We start from the raw sequence: 19284 nt of genomic DNA on the forward strand, positions 1-19284 counted from the left end.
TTTTTATTGAGCTATTAGTCCGTGAAAGTGCATCGAAGCCATTGACAGAAGTGAACACCATGTTAGGTAATGCTACGAAGGGCGGTCAATGAAACCATTTCAGGTCACGGCAGCGCCGATTTTAATTGGTCTATTTTACGAAAAGCTTGAACAAGTCATTAATTAAGAACGTAGCTACAACGCTTGCATCAGATTTCAAAAGAACAGCTTCCAATTTAGTTTGAAGCAGTTTAAACCACAAGTAGATCGTTCTGAAAGCCGAGGGAAGAATGGCCGACGGCAATCTTCTCGTGTCTGTTTTGATGTTAGTCTTGGTGAGTGGGTTTTTTCCCTCAACCTTGTCTACTCGTCAGTCAGCTTTAACTCTTGATTTGTGTGATCCTTTACAAGGAGGAAAACAAATCACCATCGACATCGTTTCTCAAAAGGACGAAAGTAGGAAGGTCACGATCAATGGAGATGGAAGTAAGTCACACTACGCGGAGAAAATACCCGGGGCAAGTTTACTACAAGGAAGTGAATATCAGTTCCAATCTGAGCAGAAAACCATCAAATCTGTGACTGTTACTTCAACAGCCAATCAAATTTGTGTCAATGCTCTTGTCGTTGACACGATAATTGTGGTAGATCAGCCAACAGATTTCATGAACACTTGTCCATCCTCGGCCCCCGAAGATTTAGAGCGACCCTGCAAACAGTTAGGAGTCTCAATTGATGTTTCAAGACTTTTTGTTTGTCCCGAGCAGCTAAAAGACCTGCTCCTTAAGAAACAAATCGTCCAGATTAAACCTGGGTCACAAACAACACCGGAAAACGAGCCTCCCACATACGGCATCATAGGCGATATGCTACAGGCTTCATCTACCATTGCTGCTGGGTTAGTTGAGGGCGCTGGTAGCATCACTGCAGCAAGGCAAAAATACAGAGAGGCCAGGAAGGCTAACCCTCTGCAAAAACTGGGCACATTTGCAGCGGCTTTTGAAACAGCTACATCGTTCATCAGCTTTATAACTCCCGTGTTTAGCGTGTTCAGTGGAATCACTACCATCGCGACAACGTTCCTGACTCCAAACCCATTTGATGAGCTAGCAAAATATTTGGACGACGAGTTCAAACAGATAAACAACCGACTCACTGACATACAAGCCGACATAGCTGACTTGGGCCGTCTCATTGAGGCTAAAGGAGGAGTGTTAGCGATGGCAAATCAACTTAGCGCGATACGGTATACCATCAGAAATTATGGTGCCTTGGTAGATGCCATTTCGGCTAAACCGGTTTGTGGAGCAAGAGAATTGTCGCAAACGCCAGAGGTAGAGCAGTTCATGAGACAATATCAATACGGTGGGTCCTTAACTAAGAACATCGCTTAAATGAACTTAGTCTCGGCATTTTGAGCTATTTTGGCCACAAAAAAATACTTTTAAATTGAAGGAAACTTGAAAATAATAGCTTATTTAAATAGAAAAACCCCAAGGCGATAAAAGTAATAAAGGAACAAGGATGGTTAAGGATGGAGAAGAGTAATATGGAATACAAACGACGAACTTGAAAAATTTAGGCTACAGCCTTCAAGATGCACAAACGTAACTGTGACGTAGCTCGTCTAAGCCGTAGCCAGCTAGGTGCCTTTTGTTGCAACGAAGGCTCTTTTATTTCAACCTATGTCATGCCGGCACGAACCATAAAAAAGGTATTACGTAAAAATAATTGTTGTAATTGGGCTAGTCACAAGTTTTGTTGAAATAACAAGCAATGTTTTATTCTTGTGGAGGTGCGGCGGCAGCCTCATGGTTAATACGCTCATCTTCGGATCGAGCGGTCCTGGTTCGAGCCCTGGCCGTGGACATTGTGTTGTGTTCTTGAGCAAGACACTTTACTCTCACAGTGCCTCTCTCTCCACCCGGGTGTATAAATGGGTACCGGCGAATTTAATGCTGGGGGTAACCCTGCAATGGACTAGCATCCCTATCCAGGGGGGAGTAGAAATATTCCTAGTCGCTTCATGCTGCCGCAGAAACCGAGATGAGCTTCGGCCTGATGGGCCACTTGACTTGTATGCAGACTCATTTTTGTTTGCTTTTTAGATTTTGTAGATAACCGTCTCTTGGATCTATACGGCGTAGAGCTTGGTGAACTGGTAGAAGCAACCTCTCTTCTCACACCGTACATGATGGCTTATTGTCGTAGCAAAAAACATCTCGTACAGAAGTTTGCACAAGAGTTAATTTACTATGGTTATGCAGGTCTGCAATCCCACTTCACTTACCTCAGCCTTTTGGGCGCAACAAAGGGCTCGAAAAGAGGCCTTGATGATGAAGCCAACAATGCTTTGATGACCAAACTCTACAAATTTGCGAAGATGGCGGAAGTGTTTAGGGAAGCTTCGTTGTCAGAACCAGGTCGTGCACTCCGGTTGAAGCTGGAGGATGAAATTTTGACGCAAATAACCAAAGATGAGGCAGGCATTACTGATTGGCTGAGCAAAAGGATCATCAACGTAAACGACTGGCCTTATGAGTGTGTGATCAAGGGCTCCGATGGACAGGAAAGGAACTCTCTGGTAATACAGTATCAGAAAATTAACAAAATTAAAAGCCATTGGGTTGGAATAACTACCCCTGAGGAGTTGTTGACGAATTTGCCGTGGGAAATCCCCGCGAGAACGAAATATGAGATAGGAAGTACCTATGTGAGGGCACCAAGGGGGAAACGCTTAGGTCAATGCACAAAGCCAGGAGCAGATAACGTGATGATAGTAAGTTACTATCCCGACCCTTGCTGCGGAGAGGAAAAGACAGTGTTCGTATCCTGGAAAAAGATGGCTGTCTGTTTTTACCAAAAAGGTCCTACAGGTGGTAGGTTTAGGAGTTGCGGGTCGAATGAGGGGAGAGATTGTGAATTTTATGGCCCCAAGGAAATGCTGAACACTGCAGATCGTTTTTGAAGTGCCAGAAGGAAGTAAGGTCACCATTGATTAAAGCCTGTTTTTGAACAGCCTACCGATCACCCCAAGATTATTGCTAAATCAATCGCTACACATTGATAATCTCTTGTTTCTCGATCATGTAACGGAAGAAAAAATGCAATGCATGTAACTCTGATGAAAAACGTGTGCCAAGGTTTGATATGAACCCATCAGTCTTGTAATCATGATTTACATAGGGCACGTTACATGGCCGCGCGGGGATATGAAATTAATTTTGTCTTCGAGCGTTGAAAAATAAATAAATTTCGTATCTCCAAGTGACAATGTAATTGTCTTTTTATTATATAAAATACTCACGATAGATAACGACATTTGTGGCGATTCTGCGAAGATTACCGAAGATTTTCCAAAATTTGTCCGAAGGCCAGACGAACGTTTCCGAACAGTTTCCGAAGATTACCGAAGATAACCGAAGATTGCTGAAGACCTCCAAAGAAGATAAGATGTTTCGATCATACACCAACAAATTTAAGTATAGTTAAAGGGACAAAAAAAATGTCATCAAAAATTATTTTAGTTTAAATTACTTTATAGGTTTGTGTGGTCCCAAAAGATATGATTTTGAGCCGTTTTGGTCATTAAAAGGGGATCGATTTTGGCCATTTTGGTCTTAAATAGGGTGTGGTTTTTGCACTCTTCTCCTGAATTTGGTGTGCTTGTAGAAGAGGCTGCTTTTGCATCATTATCGATGAGACCATCGACAAAAGCCCTTTACAATGCCTTTAACATCGGTCTGAATTAGGAAACTAATTATAAGAAAGCTCTGAAACAGGGTATTGATTTAGGGTCAGGTCTTAAATAAGGCATCAAATTTTTGGTCAGGTCATAAATAGAGTAAGGAAAGTCACAGAGTTTGGTCTTAACTAGTGTAAGGGTTTTGGGAGATGGGCCGCACACCCCCGCCTGATTTTTCTGGGAATACCCCCCGGGCCTTGAATACAGTATGAAATCAAGCTAGTTTTGCCTTTCATGTTAAATCAGATTCTAAGCGAACTAAATGCATTCCATGTTGTCGTGTGTCTGTTCAGTAATTGATTACAGATGGCGTCAAAATGCGCTAAGAACAAAAATGTGACACATAAGGCGATAGCCGAGAGTATCACTGATGTTCTTACCACATTTTGATGTCTTCTGTGGTAAAATACTGAACAGACGTAAGGTTATTACATTGTTATATAATAAGGAAACAAAAAATGTTAATGATGTCATCATACGTCTGTCTTCCAATTAATCATAAGTAAGAACCAATAAGGATAGGAGAAAAATTCGCCATATTATGTAAGCCTGATTGTCAATTCAATAGCATCGTAGAAAAGCCACGACTCGTTGGCTTTACTTCGTGAATTGGTCAAGTAGTTACTATTGATATATCAATAATAAAAAAACCAACCCTCTGAAATTTTTTCCCGGTACTCGTTTTCTCGTTACTGTGTTACTCGTTACTTGTTATACGTTACTACATGTTTAGTAACACCTTGATGGAGCCAATGGAATTTAACTATTCCCATGGTCAACATTGCACAAGGGAAACTGCTTCTTCTGGTTTTAAAAGGGGTCAGTGTAAAACAAAGACTGTGGAATGCAGATTGCAGTCTGCAAAGTGTAGACCAGGGGTAAAAAGCAGGCTTCAGACTGCAGACTTTTTAAGTGTGTTGTGTTACCATGTCCATCATTGGAAGCTGACCGTAAACAAGGTAACCAGAGTGCTATTCAGGCTAACTCAAGTCAAGTTGCTTTTTACGATAACAACTTAACAAATTGTCCGCTCTCGCTCTTTGCCACATCGCATAAATTACAAATTCATGGCTCTGTCCACTTACTGACGACGGGGGTCTAAATATTGCAATATTTAGACCCCGATTTAGGCTCAGTATATTTAGATTTAGCCATTCACGAAGGTTAGCTACTTGAGTGTTTATTGCTGATTAAACTGGAGATTAAATCAGGAAAAGGAGGATTAAATCAGGAAAAGGAGGGGGCCAGAAGAATTCCCTGTGGGGCACCATAGGTAAAAGCACGCGCTCCAGATAGCTCGCCACTGACACTTTTGTTGATGATCACTTGATAAGAGCCAAACCACTTTAGAGCCTTAAAGGTACAATGAAATGTGGCCGTTAATTTTCACTAGAAGAAATCGAGATGCTTGTTTTGTAAATTGATGATATGTAGGAAACAAAGAATTTTAAGAAAATAAGGGTTTTGTATTTAACTATATGCATATTTTCTGTAAAAGGGGTCAATTAGGAGAGGTTAGGCCATTTAAGACTTTAAGTTAATTATTAACAGCCACTTACTTAACTGAAAACTGACATTTGCACATCCCCGGCCTATCCGGACCCTCTTTCACAGCTTCGCACAGCATTGTGAATAAAATAAAATTTAATAAATACCCAGTGAATAAAGCATGTTATGTACAGGTTTTTTTTCCTACGTACAATATTATTACACACTTCACGGAATACTGTGTAATGCGACAAAAATGCATGTCGCACTCCCCTGAGAGGGCAGGAATACATAAAAGTATTTTCCATTTCAAGCGGACACGTTAAAATCTCTTTGAAACATACGGTTACTTCAAGCACTCGTGCCTTTATCATGATTTATACCATGCCACAGAAAATACAGCCAATCAGAATACAGTAAAGTTGTTTTCTATTCGAGGGTATAACACAATCTTTCCATCACGCACTGTATTGATTGTGCTGGTCACTGTTTTTCTATGGTATGGTATAAAAATAGTCATGCTACACTTTCGCGTGCTATATCATAGAATATTACACTTGTCGCTTTTATACCGAAACAATACAAGTGACTCTCGGGATCTGCCATGGCATACCACTCGAAGTTGTTGCATAGCTACAATTATGGACAAAAGTCTTAGGACAAATTTGCACTTTTGGTCCTTTGCGCACACGCCAGACGCGAATACAACTTCACCTGCCTAACCTCTCCTCCCACCCCACATACACTGTTTAAAACTAGTAACTGCAATTTCTCCTAATTTTCATCATGGAATTGGGTGGGGAGGGGAAACAGCAACGCGTTTTTAAACTTCCGTTGTAAAGATAATTCGTTGCATTACACCAGTGTCCCAAGGACTTTTGTCCACGATTGTATTTTCTAGTACACACTGTGAAATGAATCTCATTTTCAGTTCAAAGTTTTCGAACGCTTCAAAAATCTTCACACACCACAAACAATCAACATTCGAGTACCAAGACGAACAACGAACGTAAATTTACAGGAAGCGCCGATAAAACTTCGTGGTCGTATTTTCATCCAGTGTAAACTCATTTCTTCGTCACGGTTGTATCGATCCGAAGATCTACCTTGTGCTGTTCCGACATTCTACGACCATTTTCCGAAACCTCGTCGCCGAGTTCGGCCGGCCGGTTTTCGCCGAGCTGGGTGGAGAAGGTGTAATCCTATTCTGACTGGCAGATGTAGGCGGGGATGGAGAAAACTTCCCCCTGGGAAGACTGCTGCCGTCAATACTTTTACTTGTGAGTGTACGATTCGGTACCATGCCGTGGTGATGACGTTCGTGCGAAGTCGATGGAGGTCTGGGTACAGGGTGAGCCTCTGTTCCTGTGGATATTCGTCTGTTGTGGAGTGAAGGTTTTTCTTCGAAAGAAGCTTGCTTTTTTGACTCGGAAAGTCTTCGTCTTGGTTGCCTGTAACAGAGCATCAAAAAAGTAACTCTTGATGAGAAATTACAATAGTGTACACTTAAAAAACGCTATTTAACGGGGCCTAAGTTTTCTGTGAGCCAACGAGGCGTAGCCGAGTTAACTATCGCTCATAGAAAACGAGGGAGAGTAGTATAATTGTTTTAGTACATTCTAAAGGGTTATAGCACAAACCCTACAATTTCGGGTATTTTTAAGTCTAAAAGTAAGAAAAATTCTCAGTTTCAGTACGCCTATCAGCGAAAAGAAAACGATGAACGATGAAGAAACCAATCAGATTTGTGGATTTCAAGTAGAAGACAGCTGAGTGGCGGCTCATTTTATTAAGGGTGTCCCCTGCTACAAAGAGGGTATAAGCTAAGGACCAAAATCGCTATCCAAAGTAGCAAGGTGTCTGAATTAATCAGGTGTTTGTTATATTCCCTGACTCGAAATAAAACTGCATGACTTTAAAACCAATTCTTTTCCTTGACAATTTCCTGGCTTGTGTCAAAACCCGGGGTGTAAAGAGAGTAAGGTAGAGGAGAGGACCTTCGCAACAGGACCACTTACAATCGCGAAGGACTTTGAAAAAGTCTGAGTGACTAAGTGTCAGCTTAGAGAGGTTCAACTGCACATCATGGGAGTATCCTCTAATTGATGAGTTTCTTTATTCTCATCACCTGTTTTTTGAACAGTGTTATGGTCTTGTGAGGAGAAAACACTTGTTCATCGACTTACTTTGCTGACGGCGTAACATTGTGGAGAAGTTCTTTTTCAAGCTTCGTCCCCAGATCACGCAAGTCTACCATAGCAAAATAAAACAGACAGTGAAAATGTAGACCCTCTTAGGATGTGTTGGAACAACTTTGTAAGGCGTACGCCTCTTGGAACAAATTTGTTGGAACAAAAATGTTCACAGATATTGATTGAAAATTTTGGAATCATTTGAGAATTTGACCACTTTGCAATTATCAATGGGTAATCAATAGGTAATCGACGAGTAATCCATAGCATCAATGAACAATAAATGACAACGATGAGTAATCGATTGACCCCATTTTTTTGGTCATTGATTACTCATTGATCATAGCCAATAATTAATGAGTGATCAGTTGATTACTCATGGATTATCCATTAATTACTCACTGACGTCACTGTACATCGTTTAGTTACGTGAGATATCAAACACGAAAGACTGTGTTTCACCACATTTTTAAACAACGAGAAGAAACCGGAAAATACGACGCGCAGCGGAGTATGTTTGACGAACTTCGAGGTGTTTGGAAATGTGGTCAAACACTGTCTTGAGTGTTTGATATTTTGTCTCAATTAAAAGTGAAACTAAGGAGAAAACGGAGATATAAAATCGTGAAAATCTATGCTAATTAAGATCAGATATCCAAACACCGTCACAGTCATGATTTTCTTTGTATAAACTTGATGGAATATCAATGAGTTTGAAAAGTCTGGTTCAAAATGTAAAGCTCGAATGCCACAGAAGAAGAGGAAGAAGATAATACTTTATTTACCTGTCAGTTGAGGATCTAGTTATTACCTTTTAGTGATGGTTCTGATTCTAAAGGGGATGTTATTTGGTCCCTGTAATCTGATTCTTCCATCAAACAATCCTAAAAAAATGAACACCAGACAACTAAGATAGTAGTAAGTCACTAGCAACAAAGACTGTGAACAGCTACCGGACTTTCCTTCCTGAAACACAGGCTTTAGCGGTGAACCAACAACCTGAAAACAACTACTCCTCTTAATTGCAAAACTGAGAAAAAAGGCAACTCAGCCTCAACTTCTTTAGCTGGCTTTTTTGAACCGTACTTGGCAAAATACTGGTCGAGTTTCTTTCTTTCTTTTTTTTTTTTTGCAATTTGCAGATTTTGACACTTCGGTTTGGTCCACAGACTTGCAAGAATATTTCTTCAACAAGAAATTATGGTACAAAAAACAATTTATTTAGGCCACATGCAAAAATTAAGCTAATCTGGACCAAACAAAAAAACACTTCCAAAATCGTTACTTATTCCCTTCTACCACTAGCTTCTTCAATTATGAGTGTACATCTAAGAAGTCAATGACGGTGAATTTGGAATACAGTCACACCTCTCTAACACGGACACCAATGGGGCAGATCTGAGTGTCCATATCATAGAGATGGCCATATAAAAGAGGAAGAGATTATATGAACGTTGGTATCTCTGGGACGAAGTTAGCTGTCCTTAATATAGAGGTGTCCTTATTATGGAAGTGTCTGTTGGGAGAGGTTCGACTGTTCCTGGGGAAAAAAATCAAAATGCTCCATTTAAGGTTAGACTAGATAACCAATGACAAAAGTTATTTATGAAGTATCTACCTGGATAAACAAAGTGTCAAGGGTGCACAGGCACACTTTTTCCAATTGAATACACCTTTGTGCAATACTTTACAACCGCTACTGTACCTGCAAAAAGGCAATGTCTCCCAGAAGTCCTTCTTTTTCATCAAGTAATAATTGCCTAATATGGGAAAAAGAAAGGTAAGACCAAGTCTGTTCCAGACCTGCTCAGAGGTAGCCAATAGCTGGGGTAGGGGGGGGGGGGGGATTCCCATGTGAGAAGGTCAAGAATGCTTGTCAAAAAATTTGAATTTTAAAACCTCTAAGGGAGACCTATCTTGGCATGGCACAAGCTATATTTGGCCCCTAAAAGATACCACTTTAAAATGGACATGACAGAGTTTTTAATTATTTCTTCAAGAGCAACCCTAAAAGATACCTTGCTCGCTCAAAATAGCAGTGTTTCATCCTGAACAACCTAAGTTAGGCCAAAATCTATGATTTACACCCCTAAGGCAGACAATGAGCATCCCGCACCTTTTCACTTGGGATTTCCCCCTCCCCTCTGTGAGCTGATGGCTTATCAGTTACTTTACCATTAGCTAGCCTTACAGAGGGTGTTGAATAGTTCACTGAAAAATCTACATCTCCCCAGATATAAGCCAAAGTTCACAGGTCTTGTGATCTCAAATTTTTTTGGCAACACCATTTTGGAACTTCTATTTCTTTTGCAAAGATTTTAGTCCCACCAACTCACAAAGTCTTGAATTTACTATTGGCCTTTCCACTTAGGTGTCCTGCGGGGCACGATGAGGAATAAGATGACACAAGACTCCTCTAAGACAAGTAAAGCCAGCAGCAAAAAAAGCATTTCAATGCCAAACCACTTATGACTATTTTTATCTGCACTTTTCAAAAAAAAAAATTGTCAAAAATTTGAAACAGGCACAAGTTATATATGAATTTGAACAATTAGATTTCAAATTTCCAAGGCCATCTGGTTGCTTGACGGCTTGATTGAAGTTTCATTCAGTTGAAATAAAATAAATTGGAAAAATGTAGCTCCATTGTGTAGAGGCACAATACCTTAGATGATCAGTAATTCTATCAATTTCAAGTGCATTCAGTTTGTCATTCATGGAATCCAGATGATCGCTGAGAGAAGATGTACACCTTAAACAGAGGTTAAGTTCATTAGTCATGATAAACGAACACATGTGGGCAGGCAGGCAGGCAAACAGACTAGAGGATATAGGAAGAATTCGGTGAGTGAGTGGATTGGTTAGATAGTTAGGTAGGAAGGTAGGTGAATGGGTGGGTAAGTACTGTTTGGTAGGCAGGTAGGAAGATAGGTAGGTGAATGGGTGGGTAAGTACCAGTCAGTTGGTTGGTAGATAAGTAGAAGAAAGGTAGCTAGGTAGGTGAATGGGTAGGTAAGTACCAGTCAGTCGGTTGGTAGATAAGTAGTAGGAAGGTAGGTAGGTAGCTGAATGGGTGGGTAAGTACCAGTCGGTTGGTAGGTAGATAGGCAGTAGGTAGGTAGGTGAATGGGTGGATAATACCGGCCAGTTAGTAGGAAGGTAGTAAGGTAGGTAGGAGAGGTTGGTAAGTAGGTAAGTAGGTACACCTGAGAAGGTAAATAGGTCAGTCTGCCAGGTAAGAAGTTAAATGGGTGGGTAGGTACTGGTCAGTCAGTAGGAAGGTAAGAAAGTGGGTAGCTAGGAGAGCTTGGAAAGTAGGTAAAAAAGTACATGTGGGAAGGTAGGTGGTCAGTCCATTAAGTAGGAAGTGAATGGTTGCATAGGCACTGGTCGGGAAGATAGGTAGGGTTAGGTAGCTACATAAGTAGGTAGTAAAGGTTGGTAAGTAGGTAGGGAAGAAGGTAGGTAAAAGGTAGGTAGGTACATGTGGGAAGGTAGGTAGATTAGTTGGTTAGTAAGAAGGTGAATGGGTAGGTAGGTACTGGTCAGTCGATGGGAAGGTAGGAAGGTAGGGAGAAAAGGTTGGTAGGTAGGTAGGTAGAAAAGTAGGTAGGGGGTAAGTAGGTACATGTTGGAAGGTAGGTAGGTAGTCAGGTAGCTGAATGGGGGTGCCATTGAGTAGGAAGGTAGGTAGGAGGGAGATGTGTAGGTACATGTGGACGGGTAGGTAGGTCGGTCACTTTTGTTATTCAGTAGGTAGTTAGGCACTGAGAAAGTACATGTAGGTCGGTAGGTTGTTAGGCAGGTAAGAAGGTAGGTAGGAAGGGTACGTAGGTACGTCAGTAGTTTCAGTCGTTCAGTAGGTAGGTATGCACTTAGTACATGAAGGCAGGTATGTATGTAGGAAGGACAGTGTGGGAATTGCAGACACAGGTAGCTACATCATACATGTCAGTAGGCACTGATAGGTTTTGTAGATATGATGACACCACAAGCTTATTGTTCTATACAGTCTATCAGTCTTGTTGCAGGATCTAATGAGGAACTGTAGCTACTGAGCTGAATAGCTCATCCCCTTACCTGCTGCCATCACTACTGGGTGTAGCCCGCATGGGAGTTTGCCTTCCATCTCTGGAGGAATGTGCAGTGGATGGTCGACTTGATGAGCTGGAGGGTCTTGCTGCTGTCGTTAAAAGAGCATGGAAATTAATTTATTAACCACGCGGCCTGGAGCGAGTGTAGTTCTTGATTTTGCCGTCGTCTATTTCCGGCGGAAGTGGAAGATATTGGTCAAAATTTGCAAGCTGGCTTTTGAGCTTCTTGAGTTGTAATAATATGAGGAACTTGTTATAAAGAGGCAGTGAAATGTGTAGGTAAACAACAAATTTAGCCTTTGTGGTAAGTTGGGTTTTATCTTAATTTGTTTTGTGCGTTTTTTCGGGTGTTTTACTGGAGCCAAATTAAAGAGTTAGTTTGAGATATTATGTTAGGTTGCTACACGTAACCGTTTGTAGATGCTTAATGTTAGCAAACCTGTGCTAGTGAAGTTTAATTGGGAAATGATCCGAATAAGGTATAATCTATTTATCGCTCGGTCAACATTTTTCTGTCAGCAAATTAAGTTCCTGGGTTGATGTTTTGCTTGCTGCTACTTTGGAGAACTGATTTCTATTGATTGCGCAAAAAGGCATTTCGCTTTGCTATGTTTTTGATTCATGCAATGACCGTCTATATCATTCCACGTACATGACACTGTAAAGGAATCTATCACCTCACGGTCACAGTGGTCGAATCTTTAATTCCATTTTCAGAGTAGACATAAACCTTCGAGTTTCTTATGGTCATTCCATCACTGTGTGCTTTTCTGAGTTAAATTCAATTCTTCAATTTCACATTTCTTTTTTAAAGCCTGAAATATGGGCATAACCTTGACACCATGGCATTTAGTTTAACTAATAATTACAAGAAATAAAGAGAGTATGCAGGTAACCAAGGTTTGATGTGAACCCATCAGTCTTGTAATCATGATTTAGATAGAGGATATTACATGGCCACGGGGAGATATGAAATTAATTTTGTCTTCGTGTGCCATTTTCCGAAGATTTCCAAAGATTTTCGAAAATTTGGCTGAAGGCCAGACGAACATTTCCGAACATTTTCCAAAGATTACCAAAGATGACCGAAGATTGCCAAAGTCGTCCAAAGAAGAAAAGAAGATGTTTCAATCACACATCAACAAATTTAAGTGTAGTTAATGGGACACATGTGAGGATATCATCGTTTTTATCAATTTGTTAATACCACTCAGTATACCACTAACTTTTACATAATAAGCTCTCTTATCAAACTAAATCCCGATTAGGGTACTCCCTCTTATGGGCTTTATAGGTCTGTGTGGTCCCAAAGGGTAGGAGTTTTAGCTGTTTTGGTCATAAACAGGGTATCAATTTTGGCCATTTTGGTCTCAAATGGGGTATGGCTTTTGTACTCACGTCTTGAATTTGGTATGCTTTTAGAACAAGCTGCTTTTTCATCATTATTGATGAGACCATCAACAAAAACCCTTCACATTGCTTTCAACATCGGTCTGAATTGGGGAACTAATTATAAGACAGGTCTGAAACAGGGTATTGATTTAAGGGTCAGGTCTTAAGTAGGGCATCAAATTTTTGGTCAGGTCATAAATAGGGTAGGAAAAGTCACCTATTTTGGTCATTAATAGGGAAAGGGTTTTGGGAAGAGGGGCACACACTCCCAGCTGATTTTTCTTGGAGTAAACCCCCTTCCCCCAGTCTTCGATACAGTACAAAATCAAGCTAGTTATTTCCTTCAAGTTAAATCAGATTCTAACGGAACCAAATGCATTCCATGTTGTCGTAATTGATCACAGATGGCGTCAAAATGTGCTAACAACAAAATGTGGCACATGAGGCGATAGCCGAGAGAAACACTGATGTTCTTACCACATTTTGATGTCTTCTGTGGTCAAATACTGAAGAGACAAGTGGTAATTACACTGTTGTATAATACAGAAACAAAATATGTTAAGACTAAAAAATGTTAATGATGTCATCTATACATCTGTCCTCCAATAAATCATAAGAACCAATCAAAAGTAAGAAAAAAAAAACCAATCAAAAAAATACGAGAAAATTTGACATAATATCTGAGCCTGATTGTCGGCTTAGTTAAATAGCATCTTGGAGAAGCCATAACTCTTCCGGCTTGCTTCATGAGCTGGTTAAGTAGTTACTATTTATATATCAGTAATAAAAAATCGCCCCTCTAAAATTTTTACCCGTTACTCATTTTCTCGTTACTCCGTCACTCATAATGCGTTACTCTGACTGTTTAATAACACCTTGAAAGAGCCAATGAGATTTAACTATTCCCATGGTTAACATTTCACAAGGGAAACTTTGAGCAGTTTATACTTCTACCGGTTTTAAAAGGGGTCAATGTAAAACAAAGACTGGACTTCAGATTGCAGTCTGCAAAGTACAGACCACGGGTAGAAAGCAGGCTTCAGACAGACAGAAGTGTGTTGTGTTACCATTTCCATCACTGGGAGCTGACCATAAACAAGGTAACTGGAGTGCTATTCAGGCTAACCTGAGTGACATTACTGACAGTATGTTCAGCCCAGACTGGAGAATTGCAATGGCAATATTTTTCCAGCTTAAATTGTTTCTTTTCAATAATTTTTGTCTTACCTATGTTGTCAAAGACATACTCCACTATACTGGATTCCTCTTTACTCAGAATGGAGGGTGAATTCCTTAATAAAAACAACAAAAGAAAAGATTGCAGTCAACTGACATGTTCTTTTTAAAAATAACCACAAATTTTTGGGAAGCACCCAACATATTTTGTGCTAATACATCATTCCAGGATTAATTGATTTTATGGGCCCTCTCAACTGTCTACGTTGTGTTACAGTATGTCTACTAGACTACTGTAGGAGTCGTCCCTCTTTTGCGTAGGCCATAGTGCGTGACGTGCAAGAAAACCGCAAGAATTTCACGTGGCCATTTTTTCCTCGCAGTGTTCTTTTGCATCATGCAATATGAACTAAGCGAAGGAGGGACTACTAATAGTCTATATGTCTACTTGCACTAGGTCTCTTGTAATGAAGTTAACCAATTAAAGCACTGACTGGAAATGGAGAATAGCAATCTTTTGTAAACAAACCAGTGATGTTGAAAAAACAAACCTAAATTTTAAACTGCACTTGGTTCTCAAGGCTTTGGTTTCTAGCTAAATTGCTCCAGTAAAATTAATTCATAATCATGATTAGAAAACAGTACTAAGAAAATATGCGTGCTGATTGGTTAAAATTTGTGTTTCTACTGCATAACTCTATGGAAACACAGAACTACCACAAGCTGTCGATGTGGTGATGTCGCGAGCAAAGAGAATTGACATTTTGATGATCAAAGTTAACAAGTTGTTTTCCTTTTTTTCATTGCAGTGTATTCTAAAAGAAATAGAAAACATGTTCTCCGTGTTTCTATCGAGTTATAGAAACACTCGTGAAAGTTTGGAAGAACTTGAAAAAGCTGTGGAAGCACTCGATTGTGGCTCATGTTCCCACAACATTTCTCGTTCTTCCAAACTTCAACTCGTGTTTCTATAACTCGATAGAAATACGGCACATGTTTTCTATTTCTTAATTAGCTGTTGCCAAGGATGGGTTAAGGAGTGAGACTGCCTGCATAGAAGAGTCAATTGTATCTGCGATTTGCTTTAACATTTTGTTTTAGAACTGTTGTCAGTGGATGCTTTATTAATAACATCAGTCATCTGTTTGTCTCAAACTAAGTATAATTTGTCAAGTTTAAACAAAGGAAAACATAACCATGATAGAGTTTGGATAACTGATCTCAGTTAGTGTAGATTCTTTACGATTTCTTTCTCTCTTTTCTCCTTAATATACAGTTTTAGTTTGAACTTTCAATTGAGAAGATAATTATATTTCGCGTACTTAAGATTGTGTTTTACCACATTTCCAAAGAATCAAGATCATCAAAAATACTCTGCTAAGAGTCATATTTTCAGGTCTCTTCTTCAGTTGGTGTTTGGAAATGTGTCAAAAACACAGTCTTTCATATTTGATATTACATGAACAAGTTCACCACTGTTCTCATTTCAAGTTTTCATTGGTCAGTTTTCTTCCAAGTGGCCTGATTCTGTAAGTCGCACCCAGGCAGTAACAGTGCTGTCAATAAGGGCCATAGCCCATAACACCTGCTACGGCTGAGTATGTTTGATGGGCCCGTGATGTTATGAGTGAACTGGACTATATTTGATACAATTCCCTCAAAAGGTACATGTAACAAGTTTGTTACGGGTGTGAAGATCAAGGATACAGTTGACTCAAAACTTAACAACAGCCCTGTGCAATCAATTTAACAAATTGATGTCAGTTTTTCGTGCGTCTGTCCTGTTACTGATCATGAATTTCTTCATAACATTGTCTACTTTGACAATGTTGTGACGAAATTCACTGTCAGTAACAGGACAGATGCATGAAAAACTGACGTCAACTTGTTTTTTCCGATAACAAATTGACAAATTGTCTGCTCTTGATCGTTGCTGCATCGCATAAATTACAAATTCATGTGCCTGTCCACTTATTGACAATGAAAATTAGCAAATGAGTGCCAGAGAATTTCTGCTGTTATCGTAACCAAATAAATTACAATTACAACAGCGTACCTGCCCTCCTCTCGTGCTCTTTGGTGCAGCATTTCCACAAACATTTTTATTTCCTTCTTGAGGTTTTCTCGTATCATTGGAGGTTCTGGAAGTCTGTTTAAATGTCTTTGCAGAGCTTGCTCTGCAGAAATAAAAACACAGATTGGTTAGTTACCAACAAAACTATATAGCTACCTAACCAGCAGTCAATACGTTTTATTATGCACATGTATATCAATGTGAGTGTTTTACTTGAAACTACATCACCACTGATAAAATTCATACAAAGCTACATCCAGGACCCAAGTGGCACATTTTCTATATCCCCACTTGGACGGGTATTGGTGAAGTCACTTTCTTGCTCATCACAGTTGTTTGTGCAAACAGTCAGTTGTCCATATAATAACAATAAAATAATAATAATAATAATAATAATAATAATAATGATAATAATAATAATAATAATGGCATTTCGGGCAGTATATCCACAGGGTGGCTCTTCGCCTGCCCGATGCTAACTAAATTTACAGTTGTAAAAAGGTTAAAAGATATCTAAAAATTTATATCTATATGTAAACGAGATAAAATTGTGTTTTAAGATGTGCAAAATAAGTAAATGAATAAATAAATAATTAAAATGACTAGAAGATATGAATTTCATTTTGTTGTTTTAAAAGAAATATTTTTCTCACCTGCTGCGCTCATTTGTAAAATATTGATTTCGCCACTGAGAACTAAAATTCTTATCTTAAAACCAAAACTGGAAAGGGGGGTGGGGGGCAGTGTCAAATGAAATTACTTTTCCATTTTCTCTCCTTCCTTTCATATCCATTTAGAAAACTGTCAAAACTATAGCCCATGAATGATATTGCTTTCACTATATATTTTGTTCAAACAAGACCAACATCACCTCTTTCTTCTCTGTCTGTTTCATCTCTATAGTCTTGCCAGATTTCAAGCAGGGTTGATGCCTAAATAACAATGCCATCAAAGGTTAGCGTCTCAATAACAATTTATTTATATGTAGAAACAACAAAATAGTTGCTAATGTTTAAAATAGCCGTGTCCTTGAAGAGTACTGATAAAATCTTCTGTAGTTTCCGTGTATCAAGGCTTGAAAATAGTGCTGTCCAGTCATCTGGGACAAATAGATTTTCCTTCTGTGCAAGTAACTTTTCAATCTCACTTGCCTGATTTGCAAGGGATCAGGCTAGTCATCTACCAACTAAATCAATCAAAGAGCAAACTAAGACTAATGCACAGGACAAGCAAAATTTGAGAGCCACTAGTTGTCTCGAAGGCAAGCTGGAGTTCAAGTTTTTTTCAAGCCCCGATATATGTTGAAATTGTTCCACTGCTGATTAATAAGCCACCTGAGAACAAGCAAATAAAAGACACAAAAGGGTCTGTAATAAATCAAAGTAAAACAGAACTATATGTACCGGCAGGTACAAAGTGAAAGACACAGAGTGCATTTTGCAGGTCACAGGTCAACAGAAATATAAGCTTCACCCACTGGAGCTAACCATAAAAAGGCAAACCTGAATGTTATTCAGCCTGACCAAAGTGACCTGTGACCTGTTACCAGTGTTTTGTACCTGTCCCAACACTATCCCGAATTTCCAGCTCTACATTTAGTTCAGTTTTCAATTCACCAAAACATATTTAATATAGATCGAGACATCTTTGTGTTTCCCTCTTTAGCTTAAATAATCTGATACATAAATGTACAAAACTTGCAGTTGACTATGTGTGGTCAAGATTACTATAAAAATAAGATTAAACGATTTTCTTTCCTGATTTTTGCCATCCACGCACGGTATATATTAGACGATCCATGCATGTAATTTGTCAGACATTGTACAACTTCGAAAATAACCACTGACCTCATTTTGCAAATCTAAGGTCTCGTCCACTAAATCTTCTCCCAGAGCTTCTTTTATCTCTAGTCTTTCACTTTCACGTACAAACTCTTCAATTAGTCTCCATAATGAAGTCCTGCTTTCAAACGCCTCAAGTTGCCATTCCATTGAAGATCTTTCCGACATCAAGCTTGATAAGCAATCTTCATTCAAGCGCCTCTTAAAATAGCAACTTCACAAGACTACTCGAGGCCGTGTAATTTTGACATTTTACCTTCATTTCAAAGAAATAATATTTTTATTGTGGGCTTCTTGTGGCTTCTCTACGATTTCCAAAACATCGTTTCCGTGAAGTCAAGGACGCCATGTTTGTTGCTTGGACAAGAAAAACTTGGTAACCAGGTATCAAGCCGAAGAGGCTTGGCTGCAATTTCTCCCTAGACCTTAGTCTCCTCCGCAGCCGTTTTTTGGGATGTCACGCAACGCTCCCCCCGAAGAAAGCCGTTTCTTTGTGGGGAGCGTTGCGTGACATCCCCAAAAACGGCTGCGGAGGAGACTACCTAGACCTCGGCCAGGCTCGATCGTGTCTGGTCTCAGTTTCCCGAACAGCGGCTAGAGGTCGAGCCTAGCCTTGCCCTGTCGAATTTTCGACGAAAATGCTGCCGGTATACGTAGGATCTGTAATAGATCTGGTCAGCCAAAGCTTAACGGGACAACGACATGATAGAGTCCAAACTGAAAGCCAAGAATTGCAACCGTGGACAGCCGTTTCGACCTGGTTGGGTCTCGTCAGGACGGTGTAACAGCTCAAAATAGAACGACCGGCTGGTGGACCGATCGTCCACCAAATGCACATGGTAATGAGCTCAGATGAAACCAGGAGCCATAATCGGGGATCCCCGATTATGGCTCCTGATGAAACTCAAATCCAAATACTTGCACATTGTTCAATGTCACATGCAAAACGCGTGAACCTAAACAATATAGGCGACATCCAGAATATCATATTGTTGTCGCGATAAGGAGATTGCGGACAGACAAAAACTGTCCCGCAGAAAATACTTGGCCAAACCATGTTATAAATGAGTAGCACATCGGATCTAAAAAGACCTTCGCCCCACTCCACCTCCGCCCCCCCCCCCACCCCGGGCCAAAAAAAGAGAGAAAAAAAAACTCTATATGCAATGATGCAAAGGACCGCAAACGAAAATGCTGCCGTGACGTAGGATGCGTAAAAACAAGGCCCGCTCTCAGCCAAGGAAAAAAGGAAAGGATATATTCCCTGCCCCTTCCGGGGGGGGGGGGGGACTCCCATTCAAAC

General features: G+C 39.9%; 2 protein-coding genes across 3 annotated transcripts; one reads left to right on the forward strand and one right to left on the reverse strand.

Moving 5' to 3' along the window:
* Positions 1-3320, forward strand: LOC145467511 (uncharacterized). The gene is made up of 2 exons (XM_081451056.1): positions 1-1344; positions 2088-3320. Exons 1-2 carry the CDS (start codon positions 270-272, stop codon positions 2945-2947), a joined length of 1935 nt encoding a protein of 644 aa, XP_081307182.1. The 5' UTR covers positions 1-269; the 3' UTR covers positions 2948-3320.
* Positions 3321-4502: 1182 nt separating this feature from the next.
* On the reverse strand, positions 4503-19088 carry LOC145467510 (coiled-coil domain-containing protein 24-like). 2 transcript variants are annotated; one of them, XM_081451055.1, is made up of 10 exons: positions 17988-19088; positions 17012-17072; positions 16123-16243; positions 14118-14182; positions 11485-11584; positions 10070-10156; positions 9110-9164; positions 8216-8288; positions 7399-7462; positions 4503-6663 (listed from the first exon to the last, which is right to left on the reverse strand). In XM_081451055.1, exons 1-10 carry the CDS (start codon positions 18147-18149, stop codon positions 6315-6317), a joined length of 1137 nt encoding a protein of 378 aa, XP_081307181.1. In that variant the 5' UTR covers positions 18150-19088; the 3' UTR covers positions 4503-6314. The 2 variants fall into 2 exon arrangements, with proteins under 2 accessions (XP_081307181.1, XP_081307180.1); XM_081451054.1 differs by having other exon boundaries at positions 11485-11587.
* Between the last annotated feature and the right edge of the window lie 196 nt (positions 19089-19284).

Source organism: Orbicella franksi, chromosome 14 (genome assembly GCF_964199315.1).
Source record: "Orbicella franksi chromosome 14, jaOrbFran1.1, whole genome shotgun sequence".
In the NCBI taxonomy this organism is placed as follows: Eukaryota; Metazoa; Cnidaria; class Anthozoa; order Scleractinia; family Merulinidae; genus Orbicella; species Orbicella franksi.